Below are 16,475 nucleotides of genomic sequence, written 5' to 3' on the forward strand. Positions count from 1 at the left end.
ACGCCTCTTTGGACGTAACAGTCACCCGCAAATAGGAGATGGAATGTCTATTGGATATTTGGATCCGATATCCAATAGACATTCCGTCTCCTCTTTGCTCCATGTTGAGCAAAGAAAAGCACGTAAAAAGTAGGCTGGAAAACACACATAAAAATGCCGATGCATTTAACACATTCCGCATCAGGATGAGAGCGAAGGAGTTCGACCGGCCCGCAGATCAATGTCACGCTGGATATCCATGATTGATTACTTTTCACCGGCGCTCCCCCCCCCCCCCCTTTTTTTTTTTTTTTTAATGCTTTACCCAGCCCAGACCGATCTTTGCATACATGTGGGTTTGTGGTCAAATTCTGTGAATGTTGCGAAAATTGCAATGTTTAAAGGAACCGGACCAAACCAAAAAATAAACATTGTATTTTGGTCCGGACCAAAGAGAGCGAACTAAAGACTTTCCTGTTGTGGATAGCCTACGCCCTATAATAACTCTGTTAGGTCCGAAGTTGTCTTAGGTCACTCTGATCAATAAAGGAGATGTTAATGAGGATCTGTGATTGATAAGGGATGAAGGGATGAAAAAAATATTTTGAAAGACAGGTTGAAAGACAGTAGGTAAGTTATGTCAGTGTATCAAGAGGAGGCTTGTAAATATTCAGGTTAGCTAAAGCTACTACTAGTAAAACGACAGGTTACTGTTGTCTTGCAGCTGTGTAGGCAACTGATCAGAATTTAGCCTACAATATAACAGATCATGACAAAATAAAGAAACTTGTTTGTGGTTATTTTGTTTTGCTTCAATCTCTATGCCAGTCTTTGTTTTAGGTTAATAGACCCAGTAAAAACGGAGTTATAAAGTTGATACAAAAATAGTATTTTCCCGTGCTTAAAAGTATGATTCGAATGTGGCGGCCATTAGCCTACGTATTTAAAAAATAATATAATTTTTAAACTCCGTTTTTACATTTCTTTGTGTGGTTTTGGGTCCAGCATGTTAATATAGTATGTATCCAATAAGGAGGTAATTTTAAATGAAAAGTTTTTTTTAATGTGGTTTGACTGCTGTATTTTCGAAAAGTCCTTAACACAAAGTTCATGTCATTCAGGTGTGAGGATGGAGAGAAAGAATCAGGACAGACAGGGGAAGGCAACAGGTTGGTCTAATATTAGGTGGAAGTGTAGGAACAGCCACTTGCAACAGCCAAGTGATTCATTTCTAAATATTATTTATATTGAAAAATTGCATCAGGTGATGATGTGTAATTTATTCAAAGATATTAAATAAGGCTTGTTTGACAATATGACTAGTGGAAGAGAACACAGGCAAGGGGTGAAGGAGACAGACATGAGGTTGGTGATGGCATCTTAGCCCTTTGGGGGCTCCAGGCAAAGTTTTGGGTTGCGGGCGGACAGGATTGTTGACGGGATGACGACATCGGGTGATGACATCATGTAGGAATAATTAAAGTAGTGAGGCCACAAAAACCTAAATGCCCATGGTTTTGTTACATAAAGCACAAGCTTTTGTGCAGATGTCCAGTACAGCAAATGTATTGAGCTGCTGTTTCATGTTATTACATTACTATTACATCATTATAGGCTACATTATTTTTTGTTTTTGATTGAGCTGATCACCTGCTGTAATATGAAACCTAAAATGGAAGTCAGTAATAAAAGTATTGTTTCATAAGTCCATGAATCAATTATTTATATTTATTTGTAAACGTAAACTTAAAAAAAGAGAAAGTGTTTTTTTTTTTTTTGGGGGGGGGGACCATGTGTCTGCATACCCCCAGAAAGTAGGTAGTTGCGCCCCTGTATATATATATATATATATATATATACACACACATATACATACATATATATATATATACATATACATACATACATAATATATATATATATATTTTAACTTATTGACCATTATCTTTACAGACAAAACATAAAAGCCCAAAGCAAGAACTGAGGACTAGAAAGTGAATAAAAAAGAACATTTAAAAGTTGTATAAATAAAAACGATTTATTTTTATTGATAAATAAAAACAGTGAGAAACAAACTCTAGGACCTCAGCTGGTGTTCTCCAGACAGAAGCTCAGCTGGTGTTCTCAGACAGAAGCTCAGCTGGTGTTCTCAGACAGAAGCTCTAGGACCTCAGCTGGTGTTCTCAGACAGAAGCTCTAGGACCTCAGCTGGTGTTCTCAGACAGAAGCTCTAGGACCTCAGCTGGTGTTCTCAGACAGAAGCTCTAAGACCTCAGCTGGTATTCTCAAACAGAAGCTCTAGGACCTCAGCTGGTGTTCTCAGACAGAAGCTCTAGGACCTCAGCTGGTGTTCTCAGACAGAAGCTCTAGGACCTCAGCTGGTGTTCTCAGACAGAAGCTCAGCTGGTGTTCTCAGACAGAAGCTCTAAGACCTCAGCTGGTGTTCTCAGACAGAAGCTCTAGGACCGGAGTGCTCCACGCGCCTTGTCCAGGATGTCTTTCCTCATCCGGGGGTAGTTAGGGTGGGCTTCAAGGACCTGAGAGACCAGGAGAAGTTCTATTTAGGAAACAAAGGCTTCATACACATGGGCCTCTAGCACAATGGATATATCCTAATAATACAAGTGTTTTAATGTATAATCCCGTGATATAAGAAGGGTCCGTCTTTATATCTCCATGGGGGCGGGTCCTCTTCCATGGAGCCGCTCGGCGCTAGAGGAACAACTTCAGCGCTAGAGGAACAACTTCAGCGCTAGAGGAATGACTTCAGCGCTAGAGGAACGACTTCAGCGCTAGAGGAACGACTTCAGCGCTAGAGGAACACCGCTCTAGAGGAACGCCGCTCTAGAGGAACGCTGCTAAACTCTACACATTGGACCTTGAAGACAGAATATGAAGTGTTGATGCTCACCTTGTGACACACATCGATAGCGTCAACATGTCTCTTAGCTTTCAGGTAGTTGAACGCCAGCTTGTATCCTGAAACAGACATGTTATCACGTCATTAACATGTTTCCTGTTTCATACATGTTATCACGTCATTAACATGTTTCCTGTAACAGACATGTTATCACGTCATTAACATGTTTCCTGTAACATACATGTTATCACATCATTAACATGTTTCCTGTAACATACATGTTATTATGTCATTAACATGTTTATTGTAATACATGTTATCACGTCATTAACATGTATCCTGTAACATACATGTTATCACGTCATTAACATGTTTTCTGATGTGGTCATAAGGTACCGATGGGGGGGTTCATGTAGTCATAACGTACCGATGGTGTTGTTCATGTTGTCATAACGTACCGATGGTGTTGTTCATGTGGTCATAACGTACCGATGGTGTTGTTCATGTGGTCATAACGTACCGATGGTGGGGTTACTCTGGTTCCCGTACTTCCAGGCCAGTTCATAGTTGAGCGCCGCGTCCCGGAACGCCTGCTCCTTCTCCAGGATAAAGCCCAGGTACTCATAGGCCTTACAGCACGACTGGGGACATGTTACAGTAGAACATGTTACAGTAGATCAACATGTTAAGGTACTCATAGGCCTTACAGCACGACTGGGGACATGTTACAGTATAACATGTTACAGTAGATCAACATGTTAAGGTACTCATAGGCCTTACAGCACGACTGGGGACATGTTACAGTAGAACATGTTACAGTAGATCAACATGTTAAGGTACTCATAGGCCTTACAGCACGACTGGGGACATGTTACAGTAGAACATGTTACAGTAGATCAACATGTTAAGGTACTCATAGGCCTAACAGCACGACTGGGGACATGTTACAGTAGATCAACATGTTAAGGTACTCATAGGCCTTACAACACGACTGGGGACATGTTACAGTAGATCAACATGTTAAGGTACTCATAGGCCTTACAGCACGACTGGGGACATGTTACAGTAGAACAACGTGTTACAGTAGATCAATATGTTACATCTCTGTGTATATACATCTATAGCTCTATCTATATATGTCTGTATGTACACACACACACCTATATCTCTATGTATATACATCTATATCTCTATGTTTATACACCTATATCTCTATGTATATACATGTATAACTCTATATCTCTATGTATATACATCTATAAGTTATATATACACATAGAGATATAGTTATTAACTCTATATCTCTATGTATATACATCTATATCTCTATGTTCATACACCTATATCTCTATGTATATACATCTATATCTCTATGTTCATACACCTATATATCTATGTATATACATCTATATCTCTATGTTCATACACCTATATCTCTATGTATATACACTATCTCTATGTTCATACATCTATATCTCTATGTATATACATCTATATCTCTATGTTCATACACCTATATCTCTATGTATATACATCTATATCTCTGTGTTCATACACCTATATCTCTATGTATATACATGAATAACTCCACCTTGTTGTGGCGGAGGCACCTCTTCAGCAGCTCCCCGGCCATGTCGTACTTCCCTGAGTGGATGTAGATGTCGGCCAGCAGCAGCCAGCTCTTCTCGAACTCGTCGGCGTCCAGGACGCTCCAGCTCATCTTGGCGATGCGCTTCAGCTGGTTCCTGGCGCGCGGCGGCTGCTTCAGGATCATGAAGGCCGTGGCCATGGCCAGCAGGGCCGGGACGTGGTCCTTCTGGGGGGAGACCAGAGAGCAGCGGGGTGAGACCAGAGAGCAGCGGGGTGAGACCAGAGAGCAGCGGGGTGAGACCAGAGACCACCAGGGTGAGACCAGAGACCACCAGGGGGAGACCAGAGACCACCAAGGAGAGACCCCAATGGCGTGATGCTGCTGTCTCAGGTCACGTGATGCTGCTGTCTCAGGTCACGTGATGCTGCTGTCTCAGGTCACGTGATGCTGCTGTCTCAGGTCACGTGATGCTGCTGTCTCAGGTCACCTGACTGACTGAAGCGTGTTTGCGGCAGCCTGGTGGCTTGCGGTTACCTCGGTGTTTGCCACCTCGGTGAAGACGTTCAGGGCCTTCTCCACGTTGCTCTTCTGCTTGGTGGCCAGGAGGCAGTAGCTCTCCAGGATACGGAGCTGGACGTGACCTCCGGGCGTCTGGGGCTTCAGCTCCTTCAGGAGCTTCTCCGCCGTCCGCACGGCCAGCTGCTCCGACTCCTGCTTCTCTGTGGAGTTCCTGCATGGTGAGGAGGAGGAGGAGGGGGAGGAAGAGGAGGAGGAGGAGATAAGAAGGTGATGAGGAGGAGGAAATAAGCCATAGAAGCAGTAAACGAGCCATAGAAGCAGCAAACGACAGGATATTGTGGGACATGATGTAGGTATAATATGAGAGAAGGCTGGACACGTCTGTCTGCTGGATGTGGGCGGGGCCTACCCCATGTCTCCATCTAGGTTCTCAAACACTTCTCCCCCGATGGTGTCGTTGTCCGGGTTCAGACAGATCTCAATCATGTTGTACACGGCGTTCTGGCCCCAGTCGCTGTCCTTGCGGGCCTTGTTGAAGTGCCTCAGGCCGTCGTTGGGTTCTCCGGTGTACCTGAGGTGTGACAGAGGGTCTCGTGGTGAGGGGGTTCCCCTCCAAGCACAAAGGTTGTGGGTTCAAAGCCCAATGTTTAGAGTGATCTTGTCTAAAGCCTACATGCTCCTTAATGACGTATATTGTGGATAAGAGTGTGTTTGGAGAACCTTCCTAATGAGGTCATACATTCTGTGACGTGTTGGACTGTGTATTCATGAGGCTGATCCTGCGGAGGGGCGGCACTGACCACAGGTACAGCCCTTTGCAGTAGTTGAAGCCAGGGTCAAACTTGGCCCTGGAGGAATGTTTCTCCGCCATGTCCAGGAAGCGCGGGACCTGCTCCAGCTTTCCAGCCCTCCGCAGCAGGTCCATCAGACGGGACAGGGTCAGGTAGTTGTCTGACAGGAACACCCGGGAACACACGGGACAGAGTCAGGACCATCAGACGGGACAGGGTCAGGGAGGGACAGGAACACACAGGACAGGAACACCCGGGAACACACAGAACAGGAACACACAGGAACACACAGAACAGGAACACCCGGGAACACACGGGACAGGGTCAGGACCATCAGACGGGACAGGGTCAGGGAGGGACAGGAACACACGGGACAGGAACACACAGGACAGGGTCAGGTCCATCAGACGGGACAGGGTCAGGGAGGGACAGGAACACACGGGAACACACAGGACAGGGTCAGGTAGCTGTGTGTTAAACTCACCAGGTGGACTGGCCCCTAGTGATGAGTGTTAGAGACTCACCTAGTGGACTGGCCCCTAGTGATGAGTGTTAAACTGACCTGGTGGACTAGCCCCTAGTGATGAGTGTTAGAGACTCACCTGGTGATGAGCGTTAGACTGACCTGGGCTGCGCTCCAGGAGCTGCTGGAAGTGGAACACTGCTTGTTCATAGTCCTGCTTCCGGAACATCAGGTCGGCCATCATCTGGAAACATAAAAAAACAATAATAATATATCATTATATTATATTAGTAGTATACTACAATAATAATACATCATTATATTATATTAGTAGTACACTACAATAATAATATATCATTATATTACATTAGTAGTACACTACAATAATAATATTAGTAGTATACTTCATGTGGAGGTGATATTAGTAAGGTGCTATTAGCAGTATATCAGGGGGAGGTGATATTAGTAAGGTGATATTAGCAGTATATCAGGGGGAGGTGATATTAGTAAGGTGACATTAGCAGTATATCAGGGGGAGGGGCTAGCCAGACCCACCAGCGTTGCGTCTTCATTTAATTGGTCGTTCTTCAGAATGGCCCCACATTGCTGCTGGCAGGCTTCCAGGTCGTCCAGGGTGAGGTACAGGCGGGACAACTCCAACATCACCTAGCAACACATTCAATCACAGGAGCTTTATTCACCAGACCGCCACAGCGCCACATGGTGGTGAATGGGTGACACAGCGTCTGTAAACAACGGGTTCAAGAAAGAAGAATTACAGTGGAGAGAGGAGGGGGGACCGCTGTGGGTTAGTACACACCGAGTACACACTGAGTACACACGAGTACAGTGAGTACACACCGAGTACACACAGAGTACACACAGAGTACACATGAGTACAATGAGTACACTGAGTACACAGAGTACAGTGAGTACACACTGAGTACACTCTGAGTACACTCTGAGTACACGCTGAGTACACGCTGAGTACACGCTGAGTACAGTGAGTACACTCTGAGTACACACTGAGTACACATTGAGTACACACACTTGATGAGGTTTACCTTGCGGTCGCTCTCACAGTACACCAGGGCTTCCTTGTAGAACTTGACCGCTCTCTCGTAGCCCCGCTGGCCGGCGTAGTGTCTGGCGATCTCGGAGCAGATGTCAGCGGCGAGCTGCTTGTGCGTGGCCACAGCGTCAGGCTGCTCCATCTGCACCTGCTTCAGCACCTTGGCCTGCACGTCCCGGGCCTGAGGGCACACAGGGCCATCAGTCCTCATGATGAGGTCATGGTCAGGGGGCTGTCATCAGGCCGTCCTCATGATGAGGTCATGGTCAGGGGGCTGTCATCAGGCAGTCCTCATGATGAGGTCATGGTCAGGGGGCTGTCATCAGCCCGTCCTCATGATGAGGTCATGGTCAGGGGGCTGTCATCAGGCCGTCCTCATGATGAGGTCATGGTCAGGGGGCTGTCATCAGCCCGTCCTCATGATGAGGTCATGGTCAGGGGGCTGTCATCAGGCCGTCCTCATGATGAGCTCATGGTCAGGGGGCCATCCTCATGATGAGGTTATGGTCACTTCAGAAATCCAAAGCTAGACGTCACATCTACTCAACCCATGAACGAGAGTGTGTTCTGTGTTTACAAAGACACCCGCTGGAGACACACACACACACACACACATACACACACACAAAATGACCTATGTATTAGGAGTAGGACTAACAATCACAGTTAGTGATTGACTTGACTTGACATCATACACATATATAGAGTTTGGGTTAGAGCCTTCATCAAGAAAAGCTGAAAACAGGAAGTGATAATAATAGTGACACGCTACTGGTGGCCCAGTGACACGCTACTGGTGGACCAGTGACACGCTACTGGTGGACCAGTGACACGCTACTGGTGGACCAGTGACACGCTACTGGTGGACCAGTGACATGCCACTGGTGGACCAGTGAGCTGGAACCCGCTGGCTGGACGTACGCGCTGCAGGGAGAGTAGGGCCTCCTGGGTCTTGCTGGTTCTGCTCTGGACCTTGGCCAGCAGCACCAGAGCCCTGCAGTCACTGGTGAGGGCTGGGAGGTCTGCGGCTGGAGACAAGGGGACACGGTGATGCACCAGCGTGGACACCGTTAACTGCACATCATCAACCTGTGAACGTGCAGTGAGCCGTACCTGGCTCATGGGCCAGGGCGTCCTGCAGCACCCCCTCACAGCGCTCGTACTGCTTCATCTTCAGCAGCAGCTCAGCCAGGTCGTAGCGCAGGAAGCTCTGCTGCTCGCCCTGCAGCACCGCCTCGTAGTAGCTGATCGCCTGCGACCACGGCCAGCGTCAGCAGTGAGAGTGTGAGTGTGAGTGTGAGTGTGAGTGAGAGTGTGAGTGTGAGTGAGAGTGTGAGTGAGAGTGTGAGTGAGAGTGTGAGTGACAGTGTGAGTGAGAGTGTGTGTGAGTGAGAGTGTGAGTGTGAGTGTCACCTTGGTGTAGTTGTGTGTCTTTATGAGGGCCTTGCCGATCTTCCTGGCCAGAGCTCCGTCTCCGGGGTTCTTCTGCAGAGCTTGTTCGTACACCTGGATGGCGTTGTCTGGCTGAGGACCCAGGACACAAGGACCCAAGACACAAGGACACAGTGAACCAGGACACAAGGACCCAGGACACAAGGACACAGTGAACCAGGACACAAGGACCCAGGACACAAGGACACAGTGAACCAGGACACAAGGGCCCAGGACTTAAGGACACAGGACACAAGGACCCAGTGACCCAGGGGTCAACACAGCATCCAGCAACCATCCTATACATCCATCCTATACACTATACATGCATCCTATACATCCATCCTATACACTATATATGCATCCTATACATCCATCCTATACACTATACATCCATCCTATACATCCATCCTATACACTATACATCCATCCTATACACTATACATCCATCCTGTTCATCCATCCTGTAACAACATACCTCTTGGATGTTCATGTAGGCGTCCCCCAGCAGGAGATATGTGTGAGAGCTTGGCATCTTCTCCACCATTTCTCTGAAGAGACGTTAACATCAGGAACGCTTTTGGTCCTGGCACTTTGAAATAGACCCATTATAGATCTAGATAGATATCTATCTATATAAAGATATATATCTATATATATATATATATTAGAGATATACACATTATCGCTAAACAAGATGCTGCCTACAGAGACTTCAGGTAGCGGTGGGGGCGGGGCTCCAGGGTGTCCAGGTGTCCTGCTGACATTGGGGATTGACCCCAGAACCTCCACTGTGACACTCCACCCTCTCTACACCACCTCCACTGTGACCCTCCAGCCTCTGTACACCACCTTCCAGGTGGAGCTCACCTGTAGCAGCCGCAATACAGGCGCTTCTCCTTCCGGTGGTTCAGGTAGATGTCGGCCATCTTCTCCTTGGCCTGGACGTAGCAGGGCGTGTCGGGGCCCAGCGTTCTGAGCATGCTCAGTGCCAGCTCGGCGTCGCCGCGCTGCAGCGCCAGGCCGGCGTTGGCCACGGTGAGGCGCGGCTCCTCCGCCGTCCCCGAGAACTCGTTGATGGCGTCCTGCATCACCTTGGCCGCCTCATGCTGAACACGTTCATGTGTGACATTAATATAATAACGTCATATTAAGAATATAACTCCTGCATTCATGTGTTCATCTATGAGATTAATATAATAACGTCATGTTAAGAATATAACTCCTGCATTCATGTGTTCATCTATGAGATTAATATAATAACGTCATGTTAAGAATATAACTCCTGCATTCATGTGTTCATCTATGAGATTAATATAATAACGTCATATTAAGAATATAACTCCTGCATTCATGTGTTCATCTATGAGATTAATATAATAACGTAATGTTAAGAATATAACTCCTGCATTCATGTGTTCATCTATGAGATTAATATAATAACATCATGTTAAGAATACAAGTCCTGCATTCATGTGTTCATCTATGAGATTAATATAATAACGTCATATTAAGAATATAACTCCTGCATTCATGTGTTAATCTATGAGATTAATATAATAACGTCATATTAAGAATATAACTCCTGCATTCATGTGTTCATCTATGAGATTAATATAATAACGTCATATTAAGAATATAACTCCTGCATTCATGTGTTCATCTATGATATTAATATAATAACGTCATTTTAAGAATATAACTCCTGCATTCATGTGTTCATCTATGAGATTAATATAATAACCTCATGTTAAGAATATAACTCCTGCATTCAATGTGTTCATCTATGAGATTAATATAATAACATAATATTATTATAACTCCTGCATCACCTTGGCCGCCTCATGCTGAACACATTCATGTGTTCATATATTCATATATTAAATATTATATTAATATAATAATATAATATTAATAATATAACTAGTAAGGGTTAGTTAGGTGGTCACAGGGTGGTAAGGGTTAGTTAGGTGGTCACATGGTAAACAGGTTAGTTAGGTGGTCACATGGTAAACAGGTTAGTTAGGTGGTCACAGGGTGGTAAGGATTAGTTAGGTGGTCAACAGGGTGGTAAGGATTAGTTAGGTGGTCAACAGGGTGGTAAGGGTGAGTTAGGTGGTCAACAGGGTGGTAAGGGTGAGTTAGGTGGTCAACAGGGTGGTAAGGGTTAGTTAGGTGGTCAACAGGGTGGTAAGGGTCCCGACCTGTTCTCCGTTGTGCCAGAGGGCCTGGGCGAGCTCCAGGAAGATGGAGACGGCGTCGGAGGGGCTGAGGTCCGGCCTCTTGCCCCGGGTCCTGGAGGAGCCGGCCCTGCGGACCCCCGGCAGGCTGAGGGCCGTCTGCAGCGTCTGGACCGCCCCCTGCAGCTCCCCCGCCTGCTGCTGGGCCTGGGCCCGGATCAGGTGGTACAGGGGCCGCTCCCGCACCTGGGGACCAGGAGGACTGTGAGGACCAGGACCAGGAGGACAAGGACCAGGAGGACCAGGACCAGGACCACCAGGTCCACCAGGACCATGAGGACCAGAAGGACCAGGACCAGGACCACCAGGACCATGAGGACCATGAGGACCAGAAGGACCAGGAGGACTTATCTAGGTCTGGCTGTGTCTAGTCTAGGTCTGGTATGTCTAGTGTGGCTGGTCACTGGTCACTGTGGGACGGGTCACTGGTCACTGTGTGACGGGTCACTGGTCACTGGTTACTGGTCACTGTGGGACGGGTCACTGCAGGACAGGTCACTGGTCACTGTGTGACGGGTAACTGGTTACTGGTCACTGGGGGAAGGGTCACTGGTTACTGGTTACGGGTCACTGGTCACTGTGTGACGGGTCACTGTTTACTGGTCACTGGGGGAAGGGTCACTGGTCACAGTGGGACGGGTCCAAACCTCAAAGTTGTGGCTGAGGCAGAGCTCCAGGGACTGGGAGCAGAGCGTGGAGTTCCCCTGCAGCAGGTGGATCTGGGCCATGAGGAGGTGGGCGTCTGCATGGGACGGCTGCTGGTCCAGGCAGCGCTGCAGACTCCTCTGGGCCAGCTCCATGTCTCCTGGAGAACACATCATCAGTCTGGTTCTAGAGGGTCAGTGCATCAATAGATTCTAGAGGGTCAGTACATCATTAGGTTCTAGAGGGTCAGTACTTCATCAGTCTGGTTCTAGAGGGTCAGTGCATCAATAGATTCTAGAGGGTCAGTACATCATTAGGTTCTAGAGGGTCAGTACATCATTAGGTTCTAGAGTCACTATAACATTTGTCTGGGTCTCACCAGAGAGGAAGCGGACTCTGGCCAGCAGGAAGAGGCCCTGAAGGAGACCAGGGACTATCTGGACCACTGTGTCCAGCACAGAGGAGCAGTGCAGCAGGCGGGCCGACGGAGCCTGGCCCTGGACCGGGGGCTGGAACACACACACACACACACGTAAAAATATTAACTCAGTGTAATCCAGTATAATAAGACTAGTCGGTCTTCATACACACAGACCTGGGTAGGGCTTCATACACACAGACCTGGGTAGGGCTTCATACACACAGACCTGGGTAGGGCTTCATACACACAGACCTGGGTAGGGCTTCATACACACAGACCTGGGTAGGGCTTCATACACACAGACCTGGGTAGGGCTTCATACACACGGACCTGGGTAGGGCTTCATACACACGGACCTGGGTAGGGCTTCATACACACGGACCTGGGTAGGGCTTCATACACACAGACCTGGGTAGGGCTTCATACACACAGACCTGGGTAGTGCTTCATACAAACGGACCTGGGTAGGGCTTCATACACACAGACCTGGGAAGGGCACAGGGCCAGGTACTCCTGGACGACGTCCAGCAGGAAGTCGGGGTTGAGTTTCTCCAGGTACTCCACGCCCAGCGGCAGCCCCTGCAGGGTGGTGAAGTGGGTGTCCACCGCGTCGTTCAGCAGGCCCGCAACCTCCTCCTGGGGTCTGCGCCTCCTCACCGCCAGCACCGCCCGCAGGTACAGCAGCTCCTGGTGGGGGAAGAGGAGCCGTGTGAGGGCAGTGTCGGAGGGTAGTGAGGGTAGCATGATGAGTGTGGGGAGTGGGCAGTGAGGGGAGTGAGGGCAGTGAGGGCATACCCCAGATTTCCCGATGGACTGTTGAACCTCCGTGAGAAACTCCAGCTGCAGCTCCGCCTCTTCCAGCTGTCCTTCCATGAGCTGGCATCGGATCAGACCTGGGCCAGAGGGGTGGACATAAGGGCTCTGAGTGCTAATGACAGTTAATGAGGGTGTGTAGTGTGTGTGGGGATGGTTGGTCTAACCCATGCACACTGATCACTCAAAGTGCAACAGGTGTGCAGCCTCCCCCCAGAGTCCAATCAGAGTGACCCGGGCCAGAAGAGGCGGCTTCAGCCATCACGTGCGCGCGCGCACACACACACACACACACACACACACACACACACACACACACACACACACACACACACACACACACACACACACACACACACACACACACACACACACACACACACACACACACTCCACAGAGGGCTGCTGCTGTTAGTGTTTGACTGGTGAACGTTTCCGTTTTGGTAAACCTACCTAGTTATGAGCGGTAGCATTGTAATGTCGTTTGTGGAATTATCTGGTTTTAGTTGTGCGTCCGTGATTAGGTCTGTTAACTATTATGCCCGGTAGTGGGCGTGCAGGTCGGCAGCACATTGGGACGACTAGTTTTCTGTTTGTGTACAGGCCTTTGCAATGTCTTTGCTGCGTGTGTAAATCTAGAACCATAAACAATGGCTTGAAAACACTTTGTTTGGCAGCATTTCAAAACCATTCAAGTCAAACGGTGTCAACAGCCGCTGGTCCCTGGTGAAGAGATTCTCTTGCCATCTTTACCCATCTGGGCTCTGATCCATAGTAGTAGGCCTCTCCTGGCATACCGCTCAGACTACTATTTAGATATATACATTGTAGAGTTGCCAATATCTAGTCTGACAGAAGAATTTAAATGTGCTAAGGTTAGACTGGAAATTACTCTTACTCAGTCCAAGGACCCAGTGGTGAGGAGGGTTACACCCACAGTTAATGCTGGGAGGAAATGGAAACCAAAACAAGTGGTTCAGCAAGCTCAATCAGCACTTAGGCATAGGGATATCATAGGTATATAGTTAATGTCCTGGCGTACCGGTCAGAGTACTATAGATAGATATAGAGATAGATATAGGGATAGATATTTGATAAATAGATAGATGATGTATAGATAGATGTATAGTTTAGTACCATTGAGCGTACTATATAGATAGATGTACTAGATAGATGTATAGTTTAGTAAGGGTGAGTGTACTATATAGATAGATGTATAGATAGATTTAGAGATAGATGTATGGATGTATGTACTATATAGATAGATGTAGAGATAGATGTATAGTTAGATGTATAGATGTACTATATAGATAGATGTATAGATGTATAGCTGTATAGATTGGCTGTATAGATCGGTGACGACTATACAGATATATGTATAGATGTATAGATGTATGTACTATATAGATAGATGTATAGATGTTTAGATAGATGTATAGATAGATTTATAGACAGATGTATAGATAGATGTATATAGACCTATAGATGGATAGATGTATATATGCATGTACTATATAGATAGATGTATTGATGTATAGATGGATGTATAGCTAGATGTATAGACAGATATATAGATGTGTAGATGTATAGATGTGTAGATGTATAAATGTATAAATGTATAGATGTGTAGATGTATAAATGTATAAATGTATAGATGTGTAGATGTATAAATGTATAAATGTATAGATATATAGATGTATAGATGTGTAGATGTATAGATGTACAGATGTGTAGATGGATGTATAGATGTATAGATAGATGTATAGATATATAGATGTGTAGATGTATAGTTGGGTACCGGTGAGGGCGGGGACGCTGGTCTCGTCCAGGCTCATGGCCGTCCTGTACCACTGCATGGCCTCCTGGAGGCGGCCCTGCAGCACCATGAGGTAGCCCAGCTCCGTGGCCACCTCACAGTCCCTGGGGGCCCGGGAGAAGGCCCTCTCCACCATCCCACCCGTCAGCTGCAGCACCTTGTCGCTGCGCCCGCACTGAGGACCAGGGGACACAACATTCAGACTCTGGGTTCATCTGATGTGCGGGGGGGCTCAGAACAGTGTGTGTGTGTGTGTGTTGGGGCCTCACGGTGCGGGTGAAGGCCAGCGACATCCTGTAGGATGTCTCTGGGTTGTGGGGCTCCAGGAGGGCCAGGCTGCTGATGAGGCTGGACAGACACCTCACCGCCTGAGGAAGCAGCTCGTTATTCATGTTCCCACAGAAAGGAGTCAAGGTGTCATGGTTAAGGTGGTGAGGGTTAACAGGGGCTGACCTCGGGGATGTCTCCCTCTCTGCATAAGGCGTGCAGAGCCAGCATCCTCAGCGCCTCCAGGTTATTTGTGTCCTTCTGCAAGAGACTGAAATGCGATGTGTTTACAGAGCAGCCGATGAACCAGCCCTCCTCCCATACACGTCTCAATACGGGGCTGATCAGAGCTAATGTAGTGCCTGACACTACTTAGGGCAACGTTCAGAAGCTCAAATCAAACACCATTAAACCTGTAACACACCTGTGTGCGTGTGTGCGTGCGTGTGTGCATGCGTGTGCGTGTGACCTGTGCGCTGCATCGATGGTTTGTTCCCAGTCTTGCAGGCTGAGCAGAAGCTTCATCTTCTTGATGGCCGCTGGCAGGAACCCGGGAGCACCGACGATAACCTGGCTGATGACCTCCAGAGCACCGGAGTAGTTCTGTCTGTACTCGTAGTACTGGGCCTGAGGAACAGAGTAGTACTGAAGGTACTCGTAGTACTGGGCCTGAGGAGCAGAGTAGTACTGGTAGTACTGGTAGTACTGGGCACATCACTCAGTGGACTGGTGCTCACTAGCAGAATGAGCTCATGTCCACAATCATGTCCACTCACTTCATGAGATGGTAACTTATGTTGATCTTAATAACATTTGGAAAAAACAAATTTGATCTTCATCCTCAGCCTCTTCTCTGTTCCCGACCAGCTTACCTTTCCCATCAGAGCAAAGACATCGGCTTTCTCCTTCAGTCCCTCGTCAAAGTACTTGGCAGACTTCTTGGCGTAGGCGTCCTTCCCGGATGTCAGGTCTATCCAGGCCTTCAGGATCAGCCCCTGCGCACACGTCCTCATGTCAACAGCTGCTCTTTACCCATCAACACTGTGATCCACAATCGTGGCCCAGATCAGGCCCAGCTCATCTGGGAGCGGGTAGGGTGAGAGGGACTGAACCCGGGCCCTCGGGGCTGGGCGTGGAACCCTGGCCGCTCTCTGGTGGAGCCAACACCAGCCTCACCTCTCTGGAGCCGTTGGACACTTTGATCATCCTCTCCACGTATTCCCGGGCCTTGTCGTTCCTCCCCAGCAGCCAGAGGAACATCCCGGCGTGGTACAGCTCCTGGGGCGGCGCGCTCTTACGCTGCTCCTTCACCCTGGAGTCCAGCTGCTGGACCGCCTCCCGGTCTGGGGACACACAACACCAGGCTCTGAGGAGGGGTTGGACCCGGGTCACAGCGGGTCACCCCGCGTTACAGCGGGTCACAGCCGGTGGGATTTGTGTACCTGGATGTGCCTTCTTTCTCTCAGCGTAGACAAGAGCCATCAAGGTGCACAGAGACACGTCCTGGCTGTCCCTGATCAGCTCCAGCTCTGCTACCGCCTCTGGGAGTTGATCTGCAGCACAGAGC

General features: G+C 48.0%; 1 protein-coding gene across 1 annotated transcript in view; it reads right to left on the minus strand.

Annotated features, from left to right (window-relative positions):
* Positions 1–2,297: 2,297 nt before the first annotated feature.
* Positions 2,298–16,475, minus strand: part of ttc21b (tetratricopeptide repeat domain 21B) — a 14,966-nt gene continuing 788 nt past the window's right edge. The window contains exons 3-30 of the mRNA XM_084478108.1: positions 16,351–16,461; positions 16,085–16,251; positions 15,781–15,903; positions 15,378–15,535; positions 15,095–15,179; positions 14,911–15,009; positions 14,624–14,816; positions 12,808–12,905; positions 12,499–12,699; positions 11,971–12,100; positions 11,594–11,751; positions 10,911–11,132; positions 9,577–9,815; positions 9,185–9,257; positions 8,689–8,799; positions 8,389–8,527; positions 8,197–8,303; positions 7,268–7,456; positions 6,759–6,869; positions 6,366–6,447; positions 5,750–5,900; positions 5,359–5,520; positions 4,965–5,160; positions 4,431–4,655; positions 3,360–3,480; positions 2,891–2,958; positions 2,412–2,516; positions 2,298–2,352 (exon numbers count right to left, since the gene is read on the minus strand). Of these exons, the coding sequence (XP_084334234.1) occupies positions 2,439–2,516; positions 2,891–2,958; positions 3,360–3,480; positions 4,431–4,655; positions 4,965–5,160; positions 5,359–5,520; positions 5,750–5,900; positions 6,366–6,447; positions 6,759–6,869; positions 7,268–7,456; positions 8,197–8,303; positions 8,389–8,527; positions 8,689–8,799; positions 9,185–9,257; positions 9,577–9,815; positions 10,911–11,132; positions 11,594–11,751; positions 11,971–12,100; positions 12,499–12,699; positions 12,808–12,905; positions 14,624–14,816; positions 14,911–15,009; positions 15,095–15,179; positions 15,378–15,535; positions 15,781–15,903; positions 16,085–16,251; positions 16,351–16,461 (3,797 nt within the window). The 3' untranslated portion in view covers positions 2,298–2,352; positions 2,412–2,438. The remainder of the gene's footprint in view (positions 2,353–2,411; positions 2,517–2,890; positions 2,959–3,359; positions 3,481–4,430; positions 4,656–4,964; positions 5,161–5,358; positions 5,521–5,749; positions 5,901–6,365; positions 6,448–6,758; positions 6,870–7,267; positions 7,457–8,196; positions 8,304–8,388; positions 8,528–8,688; positions 8,800–9,184; positions 9,258–9,576; positions 9,816–10,910; positions 11,133–11,593; positions 11,752–11,970; positions 12,101–12,498; positions 12,700–12,807; positions 12,906–14,623; positions 14,817–14,910; positions 15,010–15,094; positions 15,180–15,377; positions 15,536–15,780; positions 15,904–16,084; positions 16,252–16,350; positions 16,462–16,475) is intronic.

The sequence above is a fragment of the Micromesistius poutassou genome (genome assembly GCF_964030765.1).
Source record: "Micromesistius poutassou genome assembly, chromosome: 14".
Lineage (NCBI taxonomy): Eukaryota > Metazoa > Chordata > Actinopteri > Gadiformes > Gadidae > Micromesistius > Micromesistius poutassou.